A 20508-nucleotide genomic window follows, 5' to 3' on the forward strand; every position below is an offset into this window, starting at 1 on the left:
ATTGCATATCCTGAGACTTTCCCAGGGGATTTAAAGCGCCATTGTTATCAACTTCCCTTTTTAGGTGGCCAAGTTCACTTTACAGACAAGACCATAAAGTGATAAAAACTGCTGCAAATTGTGTAGTGCCAACACTCACCCTTGTTTTAATTTTTTTTAAGACGACATGTGAGTTAGTGACAGCAGGAAACTTCCCAGTTTCCCTCGATCTGACATTAAATACAACCACTACTTCCTTATGAACCTCCCTCCTTTCTCTCCAACAACCGGCCCTCCCTTTGTCCTTGTGCTCTCGCCCCTCCTTTTGTCAAGTATCAACAGGCAAACTTTAGAAGTCCACACCCCTACACAGCCACACTCATGAACATGCTTACAGTAGCAGTTAGGATCAGCAGCTCAGACGAGAACTACAGCGATTCCTGGCATCGATTTAGTCAGGCAGATTTTTCTACACACCTAATTTTGCAGAGGATTTGATGAGCTGCCATGTGAGACTGAGAGACTTGTGCTGCAGTCATCAAACACATAGGTGTTTGAGTTGGCTGTGAGTACAGAGTGATTATTAAGGAGTGGCTACTTGTTTCTCAACATTTAGAACATCAGAAGTAGAGAACCAACGGGTGGGAAGCTGGTGTAGGACTGCTTCACTCGTGCAGGTTTCATCTTTTTGTTCTGTCCAATTTCTACCCACCCTGGCTGTTTATTATATTCCTCTTCAACCTTTTCTAATCTCATGTTTAACATGTCTTATTCCATCAATATTTTATTTACCTAGATTTTTTTTTGTACGTTTATATCCCTACAAGCTCCCTTCCCCGCCTTGACCGGTATTTTCTCGATGTCAGCAACAATGGACCTGACTTTGTGGCAGTATCAGTTCAGGATCATCATGTTGGGAGACTCCACCGTGGGCAAGTCGTCGATGCTCAAGCGCTACACTGAGGACTTGTTCCTGGAATCCATCAACCAGACAGTAGGTGTAGACTTCTACGTCCACTTCCTGGAGGTGGAACCAGGGGTCCGTGTCAAGCTGCAGTTCTGGGACACGGCAGGGCAGGAAAGGTTCAGGTGAGGATGAACTTATCTGCTGACAAGCTGTCTGCCATCCACATAAATACGTATCAGTCATGGCTTAACACTTCTTACAGAGCACATTTTAAATCCTTTGATCCTTTGTAGATGTCTTAATCTATCAAACCTGCACAAGACTTCTTTACACAGCAGGCCATGTACTACAGCTCAGTGCCTCTTTGTATGAAACATGAAAATCCATTTGAAAGATAATTTATTAGAAAGTCTACTAGTGTGCATGCAAATATACTGTCCAAATAAGCCACCTCTGGTTATTCTGCCCACATCAGAGCTGTTCATCAGTATTTGCATTCAGATGTGACTGTGTATCCACCTTGTCACCCTGCATTGAAATGCAGTGTTTGTGTAAAGCTTAAAGGGAAATAGATCTCCTAAAAGTCATTATTTTCAATGCTCAGCGCCTTTAATGAAAGAAGTAGGAGGAATATGCTTCATTCCTGATCTAAATACATTATTTCAGCTCTCCACTTTAATAAACTGTCGCAAATTTCAAGTTGTGCCTGTATTTACCTCCACTCTGTGTGATATTTGTAGCCTTCTAATCCCACAAGTCAGCTTAAAGCTCAGCTGAATTAGGTTTGCTTTCAGTAAGAACTGTTCAAATGAAGAAGTAAGTTTTCACCAACTGCCGACTGTTGGAAGCCTTAACTAAGCCTTTCCCTTGGTTTACACGTTTGATGACTCAAGAGGAAACTATATGCCTGTTGACAATTTCATGATTAGGGTGAGAAAACAGTGGATATCAGTTTCTTACAAATTCTTTTTCAATCTGCTTATCTGAAAGGGCTCAACTCACACACAGCCGCTATTATTACTGACTGGAACAGGAAAGAAGCTGCTGGAAAAGTCTGAACTCTGTACTCCTCTGTAAGGGTTTTGGGATGTTTTCACGTGTCAGAAATGTTAAAATCCTTTGTCTCTTGTTTTCTTTCCCCTTTTGCCTCACCTCTTTCCTCAGGTCAGTAACCCGCTCTTATTACCGCAACTCGGTTGGAGGCCTGCTGGTGTTTGACATGACCAACCGAGCCTCCTTTGACCATATTAAGGAGTGGCACGCTGAGGTGTGCGAACGAGTGCAGCCACATAAGGTTCTGTTCATCCTGGTAGGTCAAAAGAGTGACCGAGATGCTCACAAGGAGAGGGTGGTCAGCCGAGAGGAGGCTGAGAAACTGGCTGGACAGCTAGGGATGCCCTATGTGGAGGCGTCTGCGAAGTCAGGCCAAAATGTGAGGGAGTCCTTTGAGCTCCTCACTCGACGGATCTACCAGGGCCTGTTGAGTGGAGAGGTAGAGCTGCAAGAGGGCTGGGATGGAGTCAAGTGCGCTGCCCCACAGGCACTGCAGTTAAAGAGAGCCAGCATGTCACAGCCCAGCACAGCCCCCAAGAACAAGAAGTGCTGTAATTAAACTGTGGATTGGCAATGGTCACCCATGTGCACTCAAGTTACTGTGGAGTCAAAACTGGCCGCTGGGAAGTTGAATTTGTGGTGGCATTTTACTGTAAAAGTGTGACCATCATGAAACATGCTGATTTGAAATGCAATTTTGCACCAATTTTTGCAACTTTAACAATGTCTGAGGCTGATAATTTTGTGATTTTGTCCAATACTTTGACTAAACAGAAAGGTTGTAGATATTTTTACATGCTGATATTGTTAGCACTTGCTTATTTTTCCTCTACACCAGCAGGCTAACACTTTTATTTTAGGGGGAAACGTCTTGAGTACTATTTAACTGATTGTTGTTTACGTGCTTAAGATGTCCAATATAAAGTGTAATGGCTTTCCTGAACCTAATTTAATTCCATCATCGGGTCAAAATTTCAGTTAGCCTGTTTCTTATTTAAAGACCAGATTCCTGCAAAACTAATTGACACTTAAAGCATTAGCTTTAACCACAAAGTGTGCCTTACAGAGTATAGCCTCATAAAGCTGCCACTGAGGCTGTTTAATAGCAAAATCTATAGATTTTTTTATTTTGGAGGCATATGGATTCGTTCTTGGTTTTTGTGAGATGCGAGGACTACTGCATATCAGATTAATGGACTGATCAGGTCATTACTAGTCTCAGGTCAACAGGAGCAGGCATTGTAATGTGACATCTGGTAGTTTGTGGTGTTTCCTTCATCAGTCTAATACAGGGGTAGCCAACACGGTGCCCACGGGCACCTGGTTGCCCGCAGACACCAGTGAGTTGCCCCCAGCACATCCTAAAAATAACACTAGTCACCATGAAATTCCTTATCAAAAATTATAGTTGCTGTTCTTTTTAAATCAAAAATACTTACATTAATGCAGATTTTAAATTACAATATTTATTATAATTTTTTTTTGAAATAAAATGTCTTCGGTGTAAATGAACTTTGACCTTGTCCGAGTCAAAGTTCACTGCGCATGTCAAACCACCACGTCATTCTGCTGAAGCGTCCAGGCGCAGACACTTTGGGAAGCTAGATGTGGTTTTTACCCCCAAAACATGGCAGAGAAGTGAAAGAGAAAACACTATTTTTACCATGACTGGGAGGAAGAGTTGTTTTTCACGACAGTGAAAGAAAAATGTATGTGTCCTATTTGCGGGGCGACTATTGCGTCGGCAAAGCGGCACAATGTGGAGAGACGCTACTTTACCCGCTACAAAGCTTTCATGCTAACTAGCCATGCTAACTAGCCACCTGGTAGCACATAGACTGTATGCGCACTACGGACAGGAAAACCCGGGACTTAAAGGCAGCTTTGACATCTACTAAGCGGTGAAAAGTTTCTTCGTGGAGAAAAATGTACGGTTAGAAAAGCTTGTTTCAGTGGCGACTGACGGGACTCCTCCATGACGGGTCGCCATGCAGGCTTCATTGTACGATGCAGAGGTGATCCAGACTTCCCAACATTCCTACATTACCACTGCATCATTCACCAGCAGGACATATGTATGTACAAAAGTGGCCGGATTTGATCATGTGATGACTCGTGTCGTGAAGATCATAAATGGCTCCAAAGCCAAACAACCAGGACATTGAAGGTGCTGCTGGAGGAGCTGTCAGCTGAATATGGTGACCTGTTACTACACACAGAAACCCCATGGATCAGCAGGGGACCAGTTTTGCAGCGTTTTTTTTTTTTTTGTCACTGTTGGCCGAAATCAAAAAGTTGATGCAGTCCAAAGGGAGACACCTTGCAGCTTGAGGACACTGAGTGGATTCTTGCCCTTGTATTTTTAACAGACATCACCGGGAAACTGAACCATCTGAACTGTGAGCTGCAAGGTAAAGGTAAGACATGATAAGCTCTGCAATGCCAGGCTTCCCACTAACACACATTTACAGACAGAGAAAGAGGTAACATGCTGTCATTGAAAACACCGTGCCATTACATAAAAACGTAAAAAATAATTAGTTGAAATCATGTAATGATTTGTTGTTATGATCTGTTAAAAATATTGCAATGCTGGTGAAAAATGCTGGTGATTAGTACTAATGTGATAGGATTCATTTCAAAATGTGAAAGAGTTGATTTTTTCTTACATAACTGATAATTTGTACAAACATGGGGCAGAGTTCATGAATTGTTCAAAAATGTTACAACGGTAGAGGTTTGCACAAATGAAGCATGATTTGATGACAGTTAATGATTTCCTAAAAATGTTAGAAGTGATAATTTGCACAGAAATGTAACTGGTGTGATTTTGAACAAAATGCTGCAAATATGCTGATTCATACAAAACTGCCATGAAAGATATTTACCAAAGTTTCAGAGTTGGGATACCTCTGACTTTTAAATATTGGAACAGATTTCCATATATATATATGTGTGTGTGTGTGTGTGTGTGTGTGTGTGTGTGTGTGTGTGTGTGTGTGTGTGTGTGTGTGTGTGTGTGTGTGTGTGTTTCCTACCGTCATTGTTGTGGAAATGGTTGTTAATAATTATTGTAAGGAATAATTAACATAAATGTGATCAGACAGTCTTTTTACATATTATTTTCATTATTGTTATTATTGTTTAAAGATGATGGTGCAAGTTTGCTTTTGAAGAAGTTTGTATCAAACAAGGTGCCCTTTGTGCTACTCAGTACCCTTGAAGTTGCTCTCAGGTTCAAAAAGGTTGGTGACCCCTGGTCTAATAGGTGCCGAAAAAATGACTGTAACACAGCCTCATTCAGTCTAAATGCAGAGGATAATACCACATCTGTTCTGCTATTGATTTTTGCACTTCAACCCGTTCGTGGAAGAGATTTTTTTTTTTTGCCCTTTTTCTTGAGAAATGCTTGACATTTTTATCCCTTTAGGAGAGAGTTACTCACAGCTCATGTCCACACCAAGATCATAACTTAGAACAGGGGTTTGCAAGCAACAGAGGATGGGAGCCAGTGCACTCCAAGGACATTCTGCTTTTTCTTCAAAATCCATTTCAGTACATAAATGTGATTCTTTTGTGTGTGGCTTACTCTGCCTGTAAGGGGGAGCAGTTAATGTACTTGGTGCCTGGATTGAGATTAAAAACATTACCATAGGCCTTTAGGTAACCTTCATTTTTTTGCACTTGAGGTGCATAGACGCAGCTCAACTGCACCACCGCTAATTACCAGGCATCTTAGGACAGAGTGATTGTTTCCAGATGCTGTTGTTGAAATTTATTAAATAAATTCTCATGTGCCTTTGGATATTGTTCTTTTGAAATGTTTTGAGAGGTTTCCATAGCAATTATGGTTCATCTGGCTGATGAACAGTCTCCTGTGTTTCTGCTGCCAAAATGTAGACAATTTGTGCTGATACATGACGGGTTGTTAAGGGCTGTTTTTGTATTTCAGTCTGCACACTTGGTTCTTTGCAACTATGGAGTGAAATGGAATTATTAAATTCAAATGTTTTACCCTTACCTAATGTAATAAACTCTCATTGTAATAGTAGCAATTAACAATAGCACATCTAAAAACAAAGGCAAAGAAATGACAATGTGTCCCCCATTTGCAGTGGTACTTTATTATAAACCTCTACTAAAAAAAAATTATCAAAATCATTGTACAAATAGGTAAACGGGAGTCGTAATCTCGTACATACTCAAAATGAGATGATTATCTCTTTTTGGGAAGACAAGATTAAAGATCCTTTTTCAGGCGATAGATTGGTCATTAAGATTCACATCCTTATGCTTAAGAATACTGAAACGCATACTAAACACAATAATGGTCACAATCCAAAAGAATTATTCCGGTAAATGTTTATTGACAAAAATGCAATGGAGTTCTGCCGGGCTTACTTTAATGGCAACAAAACAGAATCAGACATACAAATACCATTATTATGCAGTGATTCTGGCAAAACACTCAAAAGTTAGGGAGACATGACAATAAAACACTATCTAATGTCATAAAGAAAAACTGAAAACATCTCTTTCTTCTTCAATAGTCGAAAAAACAAACAAAAAAAACCCCAGTTGACAAGGAAAAAAAAAAAAATTTACACAGAGTGGGTATTAGTTAATCTTGCTACTTTTTGGTTGTCTTACGGATCAGTGCCATTCTCTGAAATGAAAATAAATGCAAACAATTAGGAACAGTATATGGTCACTACTAAAAACCAAAAGCAGCATTATTGACATAAGAGATAATTAGGCAGCAGTTGGACAAATGTCTCCACTTGTGCTTACTCTATACAGACCATTAACAAAAATGCTCTGATATGTTCGACACAAACAAAGCCTTTTAGTGTTTACCTGTTTGTGAGCCTCTGTGGTGCAGGCCTTCTTGAATGGCCGGATCTCGTCTGAGCCATAACCAGGAATCCACATGTTCCACTGGCGCTCTAAGAAAAGCAATGGATAATGCAAATGGACACAGGCCATCACTCTTCAGAATTTTCAACATTTATTTAGTGGCATCAAACTCTGTATAAATACCACCGTCACATTTGCCACCAAGGCTATCATTTCTTTGCACACAAGTCAGAAAAGTGTCACACTCCCACGATCTAATTGCCATGTCATTTCCAAAAATTGTTAAATATCTTTTCAAAACTGTCAAGTGTATAATTTCAACATATGTGACAGTCTTGACTCTCCATACACAGTGACATTCTGTGTTTGCTTCAACCGAAGACAGCACAGCAGTAGAGACAGCAATTTAACTGCCAGTAGATTGGCTACCATATTCATCTAAAACTGCCTACACGTTTCTCAAGATGCTTGTGCATTTTCAGACTGTCCCAGTTTGCTTTCATTCAAGATAAAAAAAAAAAAGGAAGCTAAAATTGCTTTCAAAGATTTAAGGAGAGAAAATATTTGGATTTGTATTAACTGTACATCATGTGAAACCTTGAAAGCATCTCTTCAAGATGTCAACTGCTAGATATTTTTTAAAGTTCACAGGGAATGCATCTGCTCCTTTCAGTTATCATCTTTAAAATGCACAGAAAATTTGATAAATCAAATTTTAGCTTCAAAGTAATAACAACAGTTGAAAATACATATTCAGTTATGGCTTAAAGGAAGAGAACAGTTAATATTAAGAAATACATAATTCAAACACCAAATTGTCTTAAGATGTTCTATTATTATTATTTTATTCTTATCACTACGTCTACTGTTACATAAGCTGCTGTAACAATGTAAATTTCCCCTAGCGTGGGGAGAAATAAAGAACTTTATCTTATCTTTATCTTATCTGAATATTTTTCTATAAGTACTGATACCACAGGTGTTAGCAGCTGTCACCAAATAATTGCAGGGTGATCATCATAATGCACATGCATCTTTGTGTGACCTCAGGTGACAAGCTCAGTCCACATGTGTAAAAAAAATTAAGGTCTGCAAAACACAACCAGCAACTTACCTAGATGTAACTGGACATCCTTCACCTCCAAGGTATTGGACTTGCGGTGGCGTGCAAGTTGGCAGGCAGCTGTCACTACGCTTTCTATGAAGTCATCTGCAATTTGTAGCAGCATCTGAGAAGACACGGGCATTTTGAAAACCATCAATTATGTTCAGTAAAATGAAGAAATATTCCACACAATTTAACATGCAGTCTGGGTTTCAACAGAACTAAATTTACAACAAATACTCTAATACTTATAATAAAATTACTCTACTGATTTTACTGCAAAAATTAAACCAATGCTTAAGTATATCCTACACTAACATAAAAAATATGTACAGTTTTAACTTGAAAATTCAGTTAAAACCACTGACTGACCTCCTCAACATCCTCATCCAGCTGTTCATTTGGATCAATCTCTCTCACCAGGTCCTGCAGCTTCTTCTTACTGAGCACCTGGAAAGGAAGCAAACGTATCCACCCATTTGGTTAGACAAGCTCACCAGGGTGCATATGCCGCACATACTTTATAACAGCCTATTTATAGTCCAAATTGTAAAAAATTTTTGAGTTTACAAGCTTTGCATTTTCCAGATATCAAGTCTGTGGGACACTATACAGAGGTTGGTGCAGCAAGTCAGCCCAACAGCAGCATCTTTGAATGTCGTGTGAATAAAGATGAACTAACCTGAGACCCTTCTGGACTACTTCTGCCTGCAGGGCCCGGAGGAAGACCCTTTACTACTGTTGTCGTGCTGTTAGCCATGTTGGTGGCCACTGGAAAAGTGGAGGAACTCTGGAGTCTCACAAGGGGCAAAACCGTAGTGTCCCGTCTGTGCCTGTAGTGGTCCTGAGTGGCAGTCCAAGTTGGGCACAGATGTGATGAATTATCTTTCTACAGGGACCACAACCACAGATCTGGGTTAAAACATCAGATATTTAAATATTACACACAGTATTAAGTAAGTAATAAGACGTTAGCATCAGTGAGACAATAGGCTGATCAAACTGTCAGTACAAGATAGCCGAATTATAGCAGATAAAGCGATTCTTCAGTGTTTTACTTCCCATTTCCCCTTATTTCTTATCAACTGAATGTGTTTGTGTTGCTTTCTTATTCACTTATTAATAGTTACTTTTATCCTATTACCTTTTCTAAATTAATAACAATACAGTCGCGATTTAATTTAAGTGCAGTCTTGGTGTGTAATCTTTGTAAAGCATTTGTAGAGATCTTTTTTTCAGAACTGAGAACTGCTTAAGCTACTTTTACGATATCACAAACGTGCTGTGTAAGGCATATACAGGAAATTAGCCATCAAATAACGCTGTGGATGTACTCTAAATATTAACCAAGTTAGCGAAATAACACCACACTAATAGAACAGTGAGATCAGACAGGTAACTATTGGGCGGTTTTGCAGCTTCGCCAAATACAGCAAATAAGTAGACAACCGATTCCAACAAAAACGTTATGTGCTAAAAACAATAGCACTGCCGTTAGCCACACAGGCTAACATTAGCAGCTATCCAAGCGGCGCAGCTTTATGCACGTTGTATTCTACATCTGTTCGTTAAATTGCCACTTACCCAGTTAAACAAACACTATCTGTCCATGATTCGGCGTCGCATTGACGACAAATAGTGAGTTTGGTAAAGAAGAGCTCCTTCAATTCGCCTCCGCACAGCTAAAAAAAATTAGCGAGGTTATATTTCAGTACTTCCGCTTTGTTTACGTCTATTTCCGGTGGCACCATGGAGCCCTCCACTTTGCCACCTGCTGAATGCTCCGTCGAACTACATCAACATTAAATTGATGCGCTTTAATCGACTTCACAAAAATTTAAGAGTCGCAATGAATATAGACCAGTAAAAATAAATAAATAATTAATAAAAATAATACGGTTAACAAACAATTTCACAAAACATTGTGGTCTATATAGGTGCAATTTGAGATAATGACTTAAAGATAAGATAAGATAAAGTTCTTTATTTCTCCCCACTCCAGGGGAAATTTACATTGTTACAGCAGCTTATGTAACAGTAGACGTAGTGATAAGAATAAAATAATAATAGAACAATAGTAATAATATTTACAATATATACAAGGATGAGAGATGAGGATAAAGTGGCTTAACAGAAAAAATAAAAATAAAAATAAAGTTTAAAAGTGCAAAGATGTGCAGTGCAAGAATGTCAGTGCAAATTTTATGGTTTGGGGTGGTAATGATATAGTCCAGTTTATGTTAACATCAGCCAGTGATGCGTAAAATTTGAAGACGTTAATTTTTGACAGCATAATTTGGAATGAAATGCCATTTAAAAAAAAAAAAAAAGGTGCAGATACATTTTCACCTCTCCGGGCGCTTGTAGATTGATTTTTTTTAATGTTCATGCTCTCTGCTCCTCCAAATAAAGCCTGAATAATTCTTGAAATATATATAAGATAGCTGAGATGGGACTGAACTTCTGACAAAGAGTGAAGTTTACTAATATATTAAGTCTTATACACACATATTTATCTAATTTTAATAGGGGGGAAAAGAAGCTCGGAGATGATCCAAGCGTTGTAAGTCAGCGTGTCTCTAACCCCGACAGAGAAAGCATCACTTTCGATCCTTGCTCCTGTTCGGCTCTGGTTAACAACAAAACACTGAAAGGTCAAAGCAAATGAAGCCTAAAATGTTTGCTTGTTTGGCATTAAATATCACGCCGGGGAAGTGCAAAGTTCTACGGCAACATGTCACGACAGCTTTCAGATTCCGTTGAATTTCTTCAGAAAAAAGGAAGCGAGAGAGAGAAAAAAAACACCGACCTTAACAACAAAGTTCAGACTGAAAACGTAAGAGCGCCGACTTCCCTCAGACACACGTGATGCGTGGGGGTGCATTTGGTGATTGGATCATCTGTCAGCGCGTCTTTCATTTACTCTTCACATCAACAGTATTTCAAGCGTAAACACTCATCAGCAAAACTGAGTCAGAAGACACGTGCACGTGTAATAAGGCTTATTTAGCATTCATTTTCGTCTCTACAGTGACATGGACGTGTGTATCATCTTTTGTGCTTTCAGAATTTCAGATTATTTTGAACGCTCTTCCTGAAAAGAAAAAAAAAACAGAGCAAAGCCACGCCTACACTCGGTGATGCATAAATACTGATCAAACTTTCATTTCACATTAGAAACTGCGTAGGACCTCACGACGTGTTGTTTTGATTTGCTCCTGACATTTGAAAGGGTTTTCACAGACATGAAGGCACTTCTAGTTGTTGCAGTGGCCGCCTTGATTCATGGCAGTTACGGTAAATATAGTTTACATTTCTCACTGACTATTATAAGAGCTTCATTTTATTTGCTCCTCTATAATGAGATATTGGTTTAATCGTTAAGTGTGGATGTTTGGATCTGGTCTTTTTGCATAAATATATTCATACTGTTTCTGCTCCTGGGCTTTGTGTGTTTTTTCTCGCCTGTTTCTCTGCTTGCCTGTGTGTCTTTGAGTTGATCCGTTCTCTTGAGGAAACACTGTTTTCTCTTCTGTCACACTGATGGATTTTCCCTGGTGGTTACAAGACAGACTAAAGCAGGAAGTGTTTGTGGAATAACCGAGAGACTGACAATAAGAACAATTACATATTTTATGTATGGACTACTGCATGCTGAGGCCAAAATCTATTCTGTTCTTATCTGCAAACAATTGTGTTGTGCTCTAATTCTTGCTTGAAGTCAGAGACAAACTGCTTCTGTTCTCACTGGCATTAGTAAAGTTGAAGAACCTGTTGCTGGTCCTGTGCTCATGGTGGCTTTGAGAGGACTGGCACTTTCACCAGGAGCCCGGATGAAATGTCAGGGAAAGGGAGAGGTTGTTTTGAAAGCATTGCACAGAACAGCAGCTGGATTCCCAGTGCAACTCAACACGTCTTCACTCCTGGGTCCCCGGTTCATTCATGCTGTGATCAGTAACATGCATTTGTAATCTCTGTCCACTTCCAGCAACTTTGCTCATTAAAGGGCCAACGGAGCCAGTTCTGGAGGGAGATACGATCACACTGGAGTGCCAGTACTTTGACTCTGAGCTCAACATCAGCCAGGTCCACTTTGAGGTCTTCTCCAAGGTGAGCCATGGGAACAAATGAGGGGGTGAGAGTGAGAGGAAAGCAGTGGTACATTCAGAACCCTCTTTGACCTGATTGTTTGAGTTAATGCAAAACTACAGTGTTCCTGCTGATTTCATAACTGGGGCAAAAACATATTGACTTAGGTGTGACATTTATACACACTGACACTGTACATAATGCTGGGATCGTTCAGTGAACAACGTGACATTTATAATCTAGCCTAAATCGCAACACCTGAAGCTAGGTGGGCAGTAAACTGCTCTATTTCAATATCATATAAAACAGCTGACATGGTTTCAACAATGGGGAATTTTACAAAAATTCCAACACATAAAATGTAATCACTCAAATTGCTCTTCACAGTTATGTCATTTGATTGTTCCTTTTTATTTTTTCCAAAATTTAATATTTGGCTTCATTTTTCTAAAAAAAAATGTATTGAAATAACTGTCATCCTCAACAATAAACAAATATTAATTAAAGAAATGCACTTTTACCTATTTTATCTTCCATAATCATATATACATATTTTAATGTCACTGTTAACCGAGTTTCATGTAATCACAGTTGAATAGGAGGCAAGACACTTTGTTAATCTTTAAACTTCCATAAGGTCAGAGCTATTCTACTGCTACCGGAATTTGCAGTAGACTATTTCTATTTTTGGAAAGTAAATCTGAAAGTAAATAACAAGATGTTTTCTCTCTGTCCTTCTTTAAGTATTTTTTCTTTCTCTTTCCCAGTACTTGCAGACTTGGCGCTCAGTTTGGGAGAGATCTTGGTGCTATTATTCTATGATGATCACACAGACTGAGGGCAGTCTGCTCCTGACTATTCCCTATGCAGGAAGGTTCTACGAGGGGCCCTACCGCTGTGTATCAGACGCCGACAATGTGACCGAGGCAGACAACTCCTCCCAACCGCTGGCCTTCAAAGTGCATTGTGAGTGCCTGGGTTGATATGGGTGGGAGTTGTGAAAGAGCTGTCTGCTTAAAGTCTGTGGAACAATGACTCTGTGACGCTGTATTTTCCCTTTTTGATGAATACAATCCTTAGATTTTCATGTTCCTGCAGAAGTCAAACAGACGTTGGCAAAAAACTCCCAGTGAGCCAGAAAGATATATGAATAAAATACAGTGTTTCTTGATTTCACTTTCAATTAGGAAACATGTAGTATATCTGAGAATACTGATATCATTAACAAAAAGTATGCAAAAAAACGCCTGACTATACATGGGTAACAGTCTATGCACGAAAACTAAACAGAAAGACTGTTCTCTGTGCTGTGGAGGGTAAGCACACACACAAAAAGTAGAGATCAAATGCAAATACTGTCTCCCAGTGATAGGTAGACTACATTCATTTTATTATTTTTTTCTGCACTCCAAGCAAACAAAGATATTCCCCTGGTGAGGCTTGAATCTGCAGCTGTCAGTGAAGGATACACAGTTGCATGAAACATCATCTGCGGCATAACTCGTCAGATTTTCAGTGTCCTCTATCGTCTCGGTGGCCATCAAATCGACCGAAATGCTGTTTGATAGGCTCCTCAGCCTCATGGGGGAATCAATAAGAGGAACAGATTAGAATGGACTATAGTACTGAAGGAGACAGAGGGGGAGAGGAGCCAGGAGCTGGATGGACGTGAGCCATCTATTGAGATGGAAGAGAAAATGAGCCATTATTCACAACATTGCCTCTCTAAAGACTTCGATAAGATGAAGCCTATTATCATTATTATTGATTGCTTGGTACAGTCCTGTACTACTGGGAGGCATTCATATGTAAGCCCGTGTACTCAAAGATATTCAAAAACTCAGACTGTTTAATAGCTGCTACTGGTGCAGACATGCATTCGGTCATGTCCCAAACACTTGAAGAGGTTGCTTCAGTGTATAATAAATTTCTTGCACCATTAATACCTCATCATCCTTTCTCCTTCTCATTTTAGATATGGGTGAGCTGTCACTTTCCAGGGAGGGCTACACCAGCTACCTGGGTGTCCCACAGGAGCTGAGGGTGCGACTCGGAGATGACGTGGTGGTGAAGTGCTCTGCCAGCTCGTCAGAAGAGCCCAGCTACTTCTGGAACAAAGAGGTGAAAAAGCATTGGGATTGTCCACAGCGGCAACGTCCTAATTATGCTTTTGGAAACTTCCCGCTCCCTCTCGCCGCTGTCTCTCAGTGTGACCTCTTTATTTTTTCCAGTCTGACTAGGTCTCTATTGACCTCTTTGTTCAAGCATTCGCTTAATTTCCTCTCCTCCTTTAACACATTTCTCTTTCTGTCCCTGACTTCCTCAAGCCACTTGTTTCCCCTCGCCTGTCGTCTTTCCATCCCCTCCACAAAAGAAGTGCTCTGTATTTAAGTGACCGGTTGGCTTAGGCACACCACTCACTGAGGATTGCAGCTTGCCCACTTACAGAGGATTAATAGTTTAATGAGGTCTAGACAAGAGCCAGTCAACCTGAAAACAATTATGTGGATAGATTTCTAATGATTTTTTTAGTGTTTGGTTAACCGGCATTGAATTATTCAACTGGGCTCTTCACTGAGCTAAGAAACCCTTGCCCAGGGGAAATTAAGATGCCTCAGTGTAAAATGCCATAGTGACAACTGGCATGTAGAACACGAAGAAGTTGATGTGTCTGGAGATACACTGTGGCCTTGTGGTGACAAAGTGGTATTACGCTTTCAAAGTGTCATCAAAATCACTTCTACTACCAGCAGGTAAGAGGTGTAATGAAGCTGTGCAACTATTAAGATATCTTGGGAACAGGCAGACGTACTTGCCGAGTTTCCCCTTTTGTTATTCCGCTTGATAAGTTGGCTCGGGGTTAATATGCTTGTTAAAGGGTCACTGCTAATCTGGGGTTTTAATGGGTTTACAAGTCCAAATCCAATTCTATGGACATTTTATGCCACTAATGCTGTTTGTCCTCCACATGATCATATGTAGTGCTTTAGATTTTTGCCGTTATTTATTGAATACACAGTACTTTGACAATGAGTAAAAATGATTGTACTTGACAGGAGTGTTCCTGTGTGAATCCAGACTTATGACTCACTTGTGAATCCATTCAAACTTACGCAAGTCCGAAGACCTCAGGAAAAAAGTAATGGCACATTCAAGGAAATGATCAAACATGATGAAACCTATCTCCCTGTTTGATAAGTGTGTGTGTGTGTATTTTTCTATCTGTGTGTGTAACCCTGCTCTATGTATGACAGGAATGGTTATGGAGCAGAAAGTGGCATCAAAATAGCCCTATTTGACAGACAGCTGCCGTGGGCACATTGGCCCCCAGTAATGACAGCAGGACAGAGGCAGAAACGGGCCACTGCTTTGGGAGCCAGTGGATTTGCATACAAAATGCTGCTTTGGCCAGACCTGGCCTTTATGGGAAATCCTCTTAATTCAGATCCATTCAAATTGAAATGGACTTTCTTGGCAGGAGCGGCAGCTCCCAGGAGCCAAATCATTTGCATGGTGTAATTTTTTTTTACCCCCCTCCTCCACGTTCGTTTGTTTTCCAATCCTTGTGTTTGGCCTATTATTTGTTTCCTCCCATGTTGGGCTCTATCTCATAATAGTGCTGCTATTTCTGTGTCAACAATTCATCCTGCTCCCTTGCCATCTCATTATGTGTTGTGTTAACAGTGTGTTGTTGCAGCATCATTCTTTGCGGATGATGCTGTTATCTGGGTTATTGACTTGTGTCGATGTGTATTCATTCACTGGGATTACCGCTCAGGTAAATACACTTCATTTAGGACATTCGGGACTGCTCTCCAGGGGCCACACACCAGCAGATAGTTATGTCTTACTTACGCTGTCCCTGCAACAGTTTCTCTGTTTCTCCCCATCTTGTTCTACTTCACTTTTTCTCATTGTCCCTCCTACCACAAATCAGCCAAAATAAAACCTTCTGCTGCATTTCTGTCTCTTTCTCTTATCTTCCTACGCTGTCTGTGTCAGATAGTCTGAAAGTTTTTTTTCTCTCTCTCTGCCTCTCATTTTTGTCAGCTAGTATTGTCTGTTCTCAATCTCTCTTCTGCTCACAGCCAAGTGCACTTTTAATTTATACGAATTTGTCAATTCTCATAGGGATCAGAACAATCTGTACAGTAAAGCATGTCTTCAAGTTTTTTCTTCCAAATTTTCCTTACTTTTTTTTTTTACACCCTTTGTTGTATGTTTTCCCCTCTCAGGGTAACGACTGGATCCTGCCTTCCTCTACGCTGACACTGAGGAAGGTGAGTGCGGTGGATGAAGGACAGTACACTTGCATGGCTGAGCATCCTTCTGTGGAGTCCCTCAGCAAGAAACGCACCATCAGCATCACCGTTCTGCCTGGTAAGATAAAGATTTTAGATCTACCTGGACCAGGAGTGTTGTCCTTTGTGAGTCTCAGGGGGGTGTATCCCACTTCCTTTTTCTCAAAACTAGTTTGAGTTTTCTTTGTAACTGCAGGGAAATTCACCCGTCAACATCCCTTAAGCAAAAACAAAAAACACTGCGTTCTATTTCCTCCTTCGCTAACCACTCAAATGTCACAAGGTTAGGTATTTCCAGGCTATTACGCCATCAGGAGCATATGCAGACGTTTTAGTTATGAGTGTGAAACCTTTACATATCTGAGAACTAGTGCAGACTTGAGGTATAATGTGTCTGCAGTAGAAATGCAGAGAAAAGCATGAAAAAACAATGTGATGCTTCAACAAAGAGAGGTAAAGACATTTAATAAAACATCACATGTATAAAAAAAAAAAAAAAAAAAGGTGACTCTGTCCAAAAATTAAATTGCCTCTAAAATGTCAAACATGTGAGCTGATCATACCAGAGGGCATAATACATTTCAAATATCATAAATAAATGGCAATGTAGGATGTCACTAACTTTAAATAAAGCAATAGTTTTTAACTGACCTTTGATTTGTTTTTCTTTTGACAGAAATAACACTTCAAACATTAGGACACAGAAATGAAAAATATTCATGAGCAATTAAAAAGTAAAATTCATGGCCTTTGTTGTTTTCATTTATTTCTTCCCCCAGTGTTAATTGTGTACATCCCTTGGTCTTTCTAACATTATCATAAGGAATACATTATATTATTGTGCTTGATAATAACAAGTGGACACAGTGTCGCAAAAGAGCAGCTTTTGCAAACAAATGTCTCATGGGTGACAGTTTGTCTTTTTCAGAGTCTGTATGACTGACAAATTATCTTATTTCTCACGAAACATGATCATTTCTTTCAAGAGGAGAATTAATTTCATTACATTTTAGCTAATGCAATTCACAGCACTTCATCTGTCTTCATCATCTTTATCAGTGACCTGTGAGATGATTACACATTGTTAATGCACTGCAGTTTTTTAAACACTGTTCTCTCATCCAGAAGGATTCATGAGCCTGGTGATTTCAATAGTTGAAATTATGCAACCTATAAAAATGCAATCAAGCCAATGCATGTTATTTATTATAGTATACTTATCCTATTACTGCTACAATTGACTAATTGGTCACTTTGCTCCACCATATCTCTTTCATCTTATCTAAAGCACATGTACTAATTAATGTCTGCTTATCCTTGAAGTTGTGATGAGAAACACTCCATGCCACTGCTGTTGCTATGCAGTTGCACTTCAATACAAACACCAAAGCAAATGTTCTTTGTGTTAACCTGTGTGACTCATAGCTTCTAAGAAACCCTCTTAACATAAGACAGTGCTGTATATATGAATAGTATTTGCTGCCTTCAATTCTCAGAACTTTTTTTTCTGTCTTTTTACTATGATCACAGCACTCAAGACCCGGTTTACTGAATTCCCTTTTCAAACATTATATATAAATTGAGAACTTATTCACAGAAATTTAGAAAATTGATCAGTGCTCTGTGTGGGGCCATGACTGTCTGAACTCCAGACAGACACTTTTGTCTTCTACAAATGTGTTTGCTTTTAGAAGCTTTGCCTAAAGGTGCAAAGCTCATAGTTTTGCTGATGTCAGATTCTGCATGATGCCTGTTTCCCTTCATGTCTGTCTGATCTGTCCCAAAGAGGATGCCCCCTGGTATGAGACGAGTAATGGCCGTCTCATTTTGATGACCTCGGCGGCGGCAGTAGCTCTTTTGACCGCCATCCTCTCCGTCGGTGTGTTCATCTGCCGCAGGACCAAGCAGGCCAAGACCAGCAAAGGGCCCATGTAAGAAATGACTTTTTGATCGTTTATGTCTCGTCATCTTTCATAATCACTTTGCTTAACATGAAATCTTCATTTAAAAATGTTTAGAATCAGATGGATAACCTGTCTTTAAATGCAAGTGAAAGTGTGCATCTGTTCAGCCACATTCACTTTCCTATTTTCCCTAACCCATTCCCCTTCTCTCCTCCTGCAGTTTGACTTTATATTACAGATTTGACCATAGCTACAATATTTCATTCTGTCTCATGGGATAGAACCAAGGCCATTTCAGTTACAGTGTGTGTATTTTAATGTGTGTGATATTGTGCACCTTGCTGTATCCTTCACTGTGTGAGTGCGGAAAAAAAAAAAAACTTTCCACATGAGCACACTGGGCCCTGTGTTTGAAAAGGCATTAACCACACTGAATATTAAATCCTATCTCAGCAGGTCTGACCTACCTGACCTCATTCTTGATCTCTTCCATGCTTCCTCCTCCTCTCCCATGTGTTTCCATACACTTTCTGCTCCTAAAAAGCTTTAGATAATAGCAGCAAATGAAATTTTCTGCATCGTACTTGAAGTATAAAAATGGCTGCAACAATGATGAAGAAATTAGCGGCACTCCCATTAATACCATAAGCTGACAACATGTTAATGTGTACCATGACCTCATGTAGCTTCACTGATTAACTACTTTTCCATATGGACTGAGAGTTTTCAGTAGGCAGAAAGAGCCTGGTTCATAAAATATATTCTGTATATTTGTGATGACGTTAAAAAGGCTTAATTCTTACAAATGCATAAGTGTTCAAACATGTGTGTACAACAAGATACAGATAGCAAAAGAGTGGATAATTGACTTTCATATAACAGCCAGGTATAGCTCCAGCACTCAGTTCTAGTCTATAATTTCCCCACTTATATTTTTTGAGTGTCTGCTTGGAGATCGATACACTGATAATCATGCTCCTCTGTCTTTCCCTTTCGTTCCCTCTCCAGTGATGACCGGTCTCAGAAAAAGCCCATCTACAAAGCAAGTGTCGAGTCCCTACCCTCCACAAGCGGAGACAAACAACCTCTGGTGTGACTACAGAGACAGGTGGAAGGAGGAGAATGGGGGACGGATGGAGTGAGAAAAGAGGAAGATGGAGTGGGTGGCCAGAAAATGAAGGCTAGCATAAAGGAGATGCTGTGGGAGGAGAGAGGGAGGAGAGGAGATAGGTAGATAGGGATATTGGTAAACTGGGAGGAGAGCAAAAATCAAAATCGGTAACAAACTGGGTGTATAAACACACTGCAGGGCAAATGATTTCTTTAGAGATGCCAAAGCAGCTTTGCTTGTGGGTGTAGGTTGCAGTTATGTGTCTTGGACAGAGAGGTGGGCAATTTTCTTTTCATTTATTCTTAAGCACGAAAAACGGTGGACTACATTCTTAGCAAAATGATGATGAAGAGTTGTAAGAGCTGAAAAGACTCCACATGCAATTCTTTCCTTTCACCTGCAAACATAATTGCTCAGCTGTTTATTATGAGTGAAACATTTTGGTGATAGGCCAAGGTGCTGATTTGTTTCCCTTTCAGATTTTATTTTTCTCCAAATCAGAGCCAGCTCAAAGCAGCTTTGAGAGCGCTATTATAATATCTTTACCGTGACAGCTCTCAAGCACATTGCACTCTCATATTTAATTTACTGCACTTTAGATATCTGTGATATTAAATGGCTTTTACAAAAAAAAGTCTCGCTATTTACTGCCTTCCAGTGTGCCATTGATTTTGTTGCCTTTTAGAGATACAAAAGAGGTCAGGGAGTATTGACAGCCTGGTGAAAACCGGACATGCAGTTCGCTTGGCTGCTCATCTTCTCGATCCAGTGCCATCCTGGGCTTGCATCAGCTTGTTTACCAACCTTCCTCTTCAGTCTGAAAGACCTTACTCTCAACAATGACCTTTACTCAGAGCACTGTGCCGGTGCATCCCTGTCTCCTTCCCCGTCTACCTGTAAGCAGCCAGCCTCAGTTTGGCTACACATGTATGGAGTTGTATTCACACATAAAGACTCATACAGTGAGAGTAATTGTGCAGTCGGGTAACCTTGAAACTTTGTGCAGCCATTACAAGAGCAGGCATAGTTTGCCACTGCTGGTTTCTCTTTAACCGAGCGAGATTTAGTCTATTCTGATTCCCCCTCAAAATAAGCATCATAGACTACAACTTCATCTTTTTAATTTTCTCCTCTGTTGCCTTGTAACCCTTAATGCTGTGCCGCACCACCATCGCTTATTACCATAACCGTGCTCATAATAC

The 20508-nt window shown here is 40.0% G+C and overlaps 3 protein-coding genes across 6 annotated transcripts; 2 read left to right on the forward strand and 1 right to left on the reverse strand.

The window, feature by feature from the left end:
* The first annotated feature begins 87 nt into the window (after positions 1–87).
* rab42b (RAB42, member RAS oncogene family) lies at positions 88–5742 on the forward strand. 3 transcript variants are annotated; one of them, XM_023262445.3, is made up of 3 exons: positions 88–544; positions 807–1068; positions 2051–5742. In XM_023262445.3, the coding sequence occupies exons 2-3, from the start codon at positions 839–841 to the stop codon at positions 2496–2498; spliced, it is 678 nt and encodes a 225-aa protein (XP_023118213.1). In that variant the 5' UTR covers positions 88–544; positions 807–838; the 3' UTR covers positions 2499–5742. The 3 variants fall into 3 exon arrangements, with proteins under 3 accessions (XP_023118213.1, XP_035800434.1, XP_023118212.1); XM_035944541.2 differs by having other exon boundaries at positions 91–656; positions 796–1068; XM_023262444.3 differs by having other exon boundaries at positions 95–656.
* A 544-nt stretch (positions 5743–6286) lies between these two features.
* On the reverse strand, positions 6287–9644 carry taf12 (TAF12 RNA polymerase II, TATA box binding protein (TBP)-associated factor). 2 transcript variants are annotated; one of them, XM_023262456.3, is made up of 6 exons: positions 9486–9644; positions 8584–8790; positions 8274–8351; positions 7911–8025; positions 6797–6885; positions 6287–6605 (listed from the first exon to the last, which is right to left on the reverse strand). In XM_023262456.3, exons 2-6 carry the CDS (start codon positions 8659–8661, stop codon positions 6570–6572), a joined length of 396 nt encoding a protein of 131 aa, XP_023118224.1. In that variant the 5' UTR covers positions 8662–8790; positions 9486–9644; the 3' UTR covers positions 6287–6569. The 2 variants fall into 2 exon arrangements, with proteins under 2 accessions (XP_023118224.1, XP_023118225.1); XM_023262457.3 differs by having other exon boundaries at positions 8584–8813; positions 9486–9634.
* Positions 9645–11039: 1395 nt separating this feature from the next.
* Positions 11040–19940, forward strand: si:ch211-79k12.1 (uncharacterized protein LOC568891 homolog). Its single transcript, XM_023262454.3, has 7 exons — positions 11040–11198; positions 11890–12011; positions 12758–12956; positions 13966–14111; positions 16226–16370; positions 18078–18222; positions 19204–19940. Exons 1-7 carry the CDS (start codon positions 11147–11149, stop codon positions 19289–19291), a joined length of 897 nt encoding a protein of 298 aa, XP_023118222.2. The 5' UTR covers positions 11040–11146; the 3' UTR covers positions 19292–19940.
* The last annotated feature ends 568 nt before the right edge of the window (positions 19941–20508 follow it).

This window comes from Amphiprion ocellaris, chromosome 9, assembly GCF_022539595.1.
Source record: "Amphiprion ocellaris isolate individual 3 ecotype Okinawa chromosome 9, ASM2253959v1, whole genome shotgun sequence".
Lineage (NCBI taxonomy): Eukaryota > Metazoa > Chordata > Actinopteri > Pomacentridae > Amphiprion > Amphiprion ocellaris.

Coding starts and splice junctions, on each gene's coding strand:
- rab42b (XM_023262445.3), top strand. CDS start 839: ATGTCAGCAACAATGGACCTGACTTTGTGGCAGTATCAGTTCAGGATC. Junction 1,069..2,050: donor GCAGGGCAGGAAAGGTTCAG/GTGAGGATGAAC, acceptor CTCTTTCCTCAG/GTCAGTAACCCGCTCTTATT.
- si:ch211-79k12.1 (XM_023262454.3), top strand. CDS start 11,147: ATGAAGGCACTTCTAGTTGTTGCAGTGGCCGCCTTGATTCATGGCAGT. Junction 12,012..12,757: donor ACTTTGAGGTCTTCTCCAAG/GTGAGCCATGGG, acceptor TCTCTTTCCCAG/TACTTGCAGACTTGGCGCTC. Junction 12,957..13,965: donor GCTGGCCTTCAAAGTGCATT/GTGAGTGCCTGG, acceptor TTCTCATTTTAG/ATATGGGTGAGCTGTCACTT.
- taf12 (XM_023262456.3), bottom strand. CDS start 8,661: ATGGCTAACAGCACGACAACAGTAGTAAAGGGTCTTCCTCCGGGCCCT. Junction 8,352..8,583: donor GTAGTCCAGAAGGGTCTCAG/GTTAGTTCATCT, acceptor CTTCCTTTCCAG/GTGCTCAGTAAGAAGAAGCT. Junction 6,886..7,910: donor GGATGTCCAGTTACATCTAG/GTAAGTTGCTGG, acceptor TGCTTTTCTTAG/AGCGCCAGTGGAACATGTGG.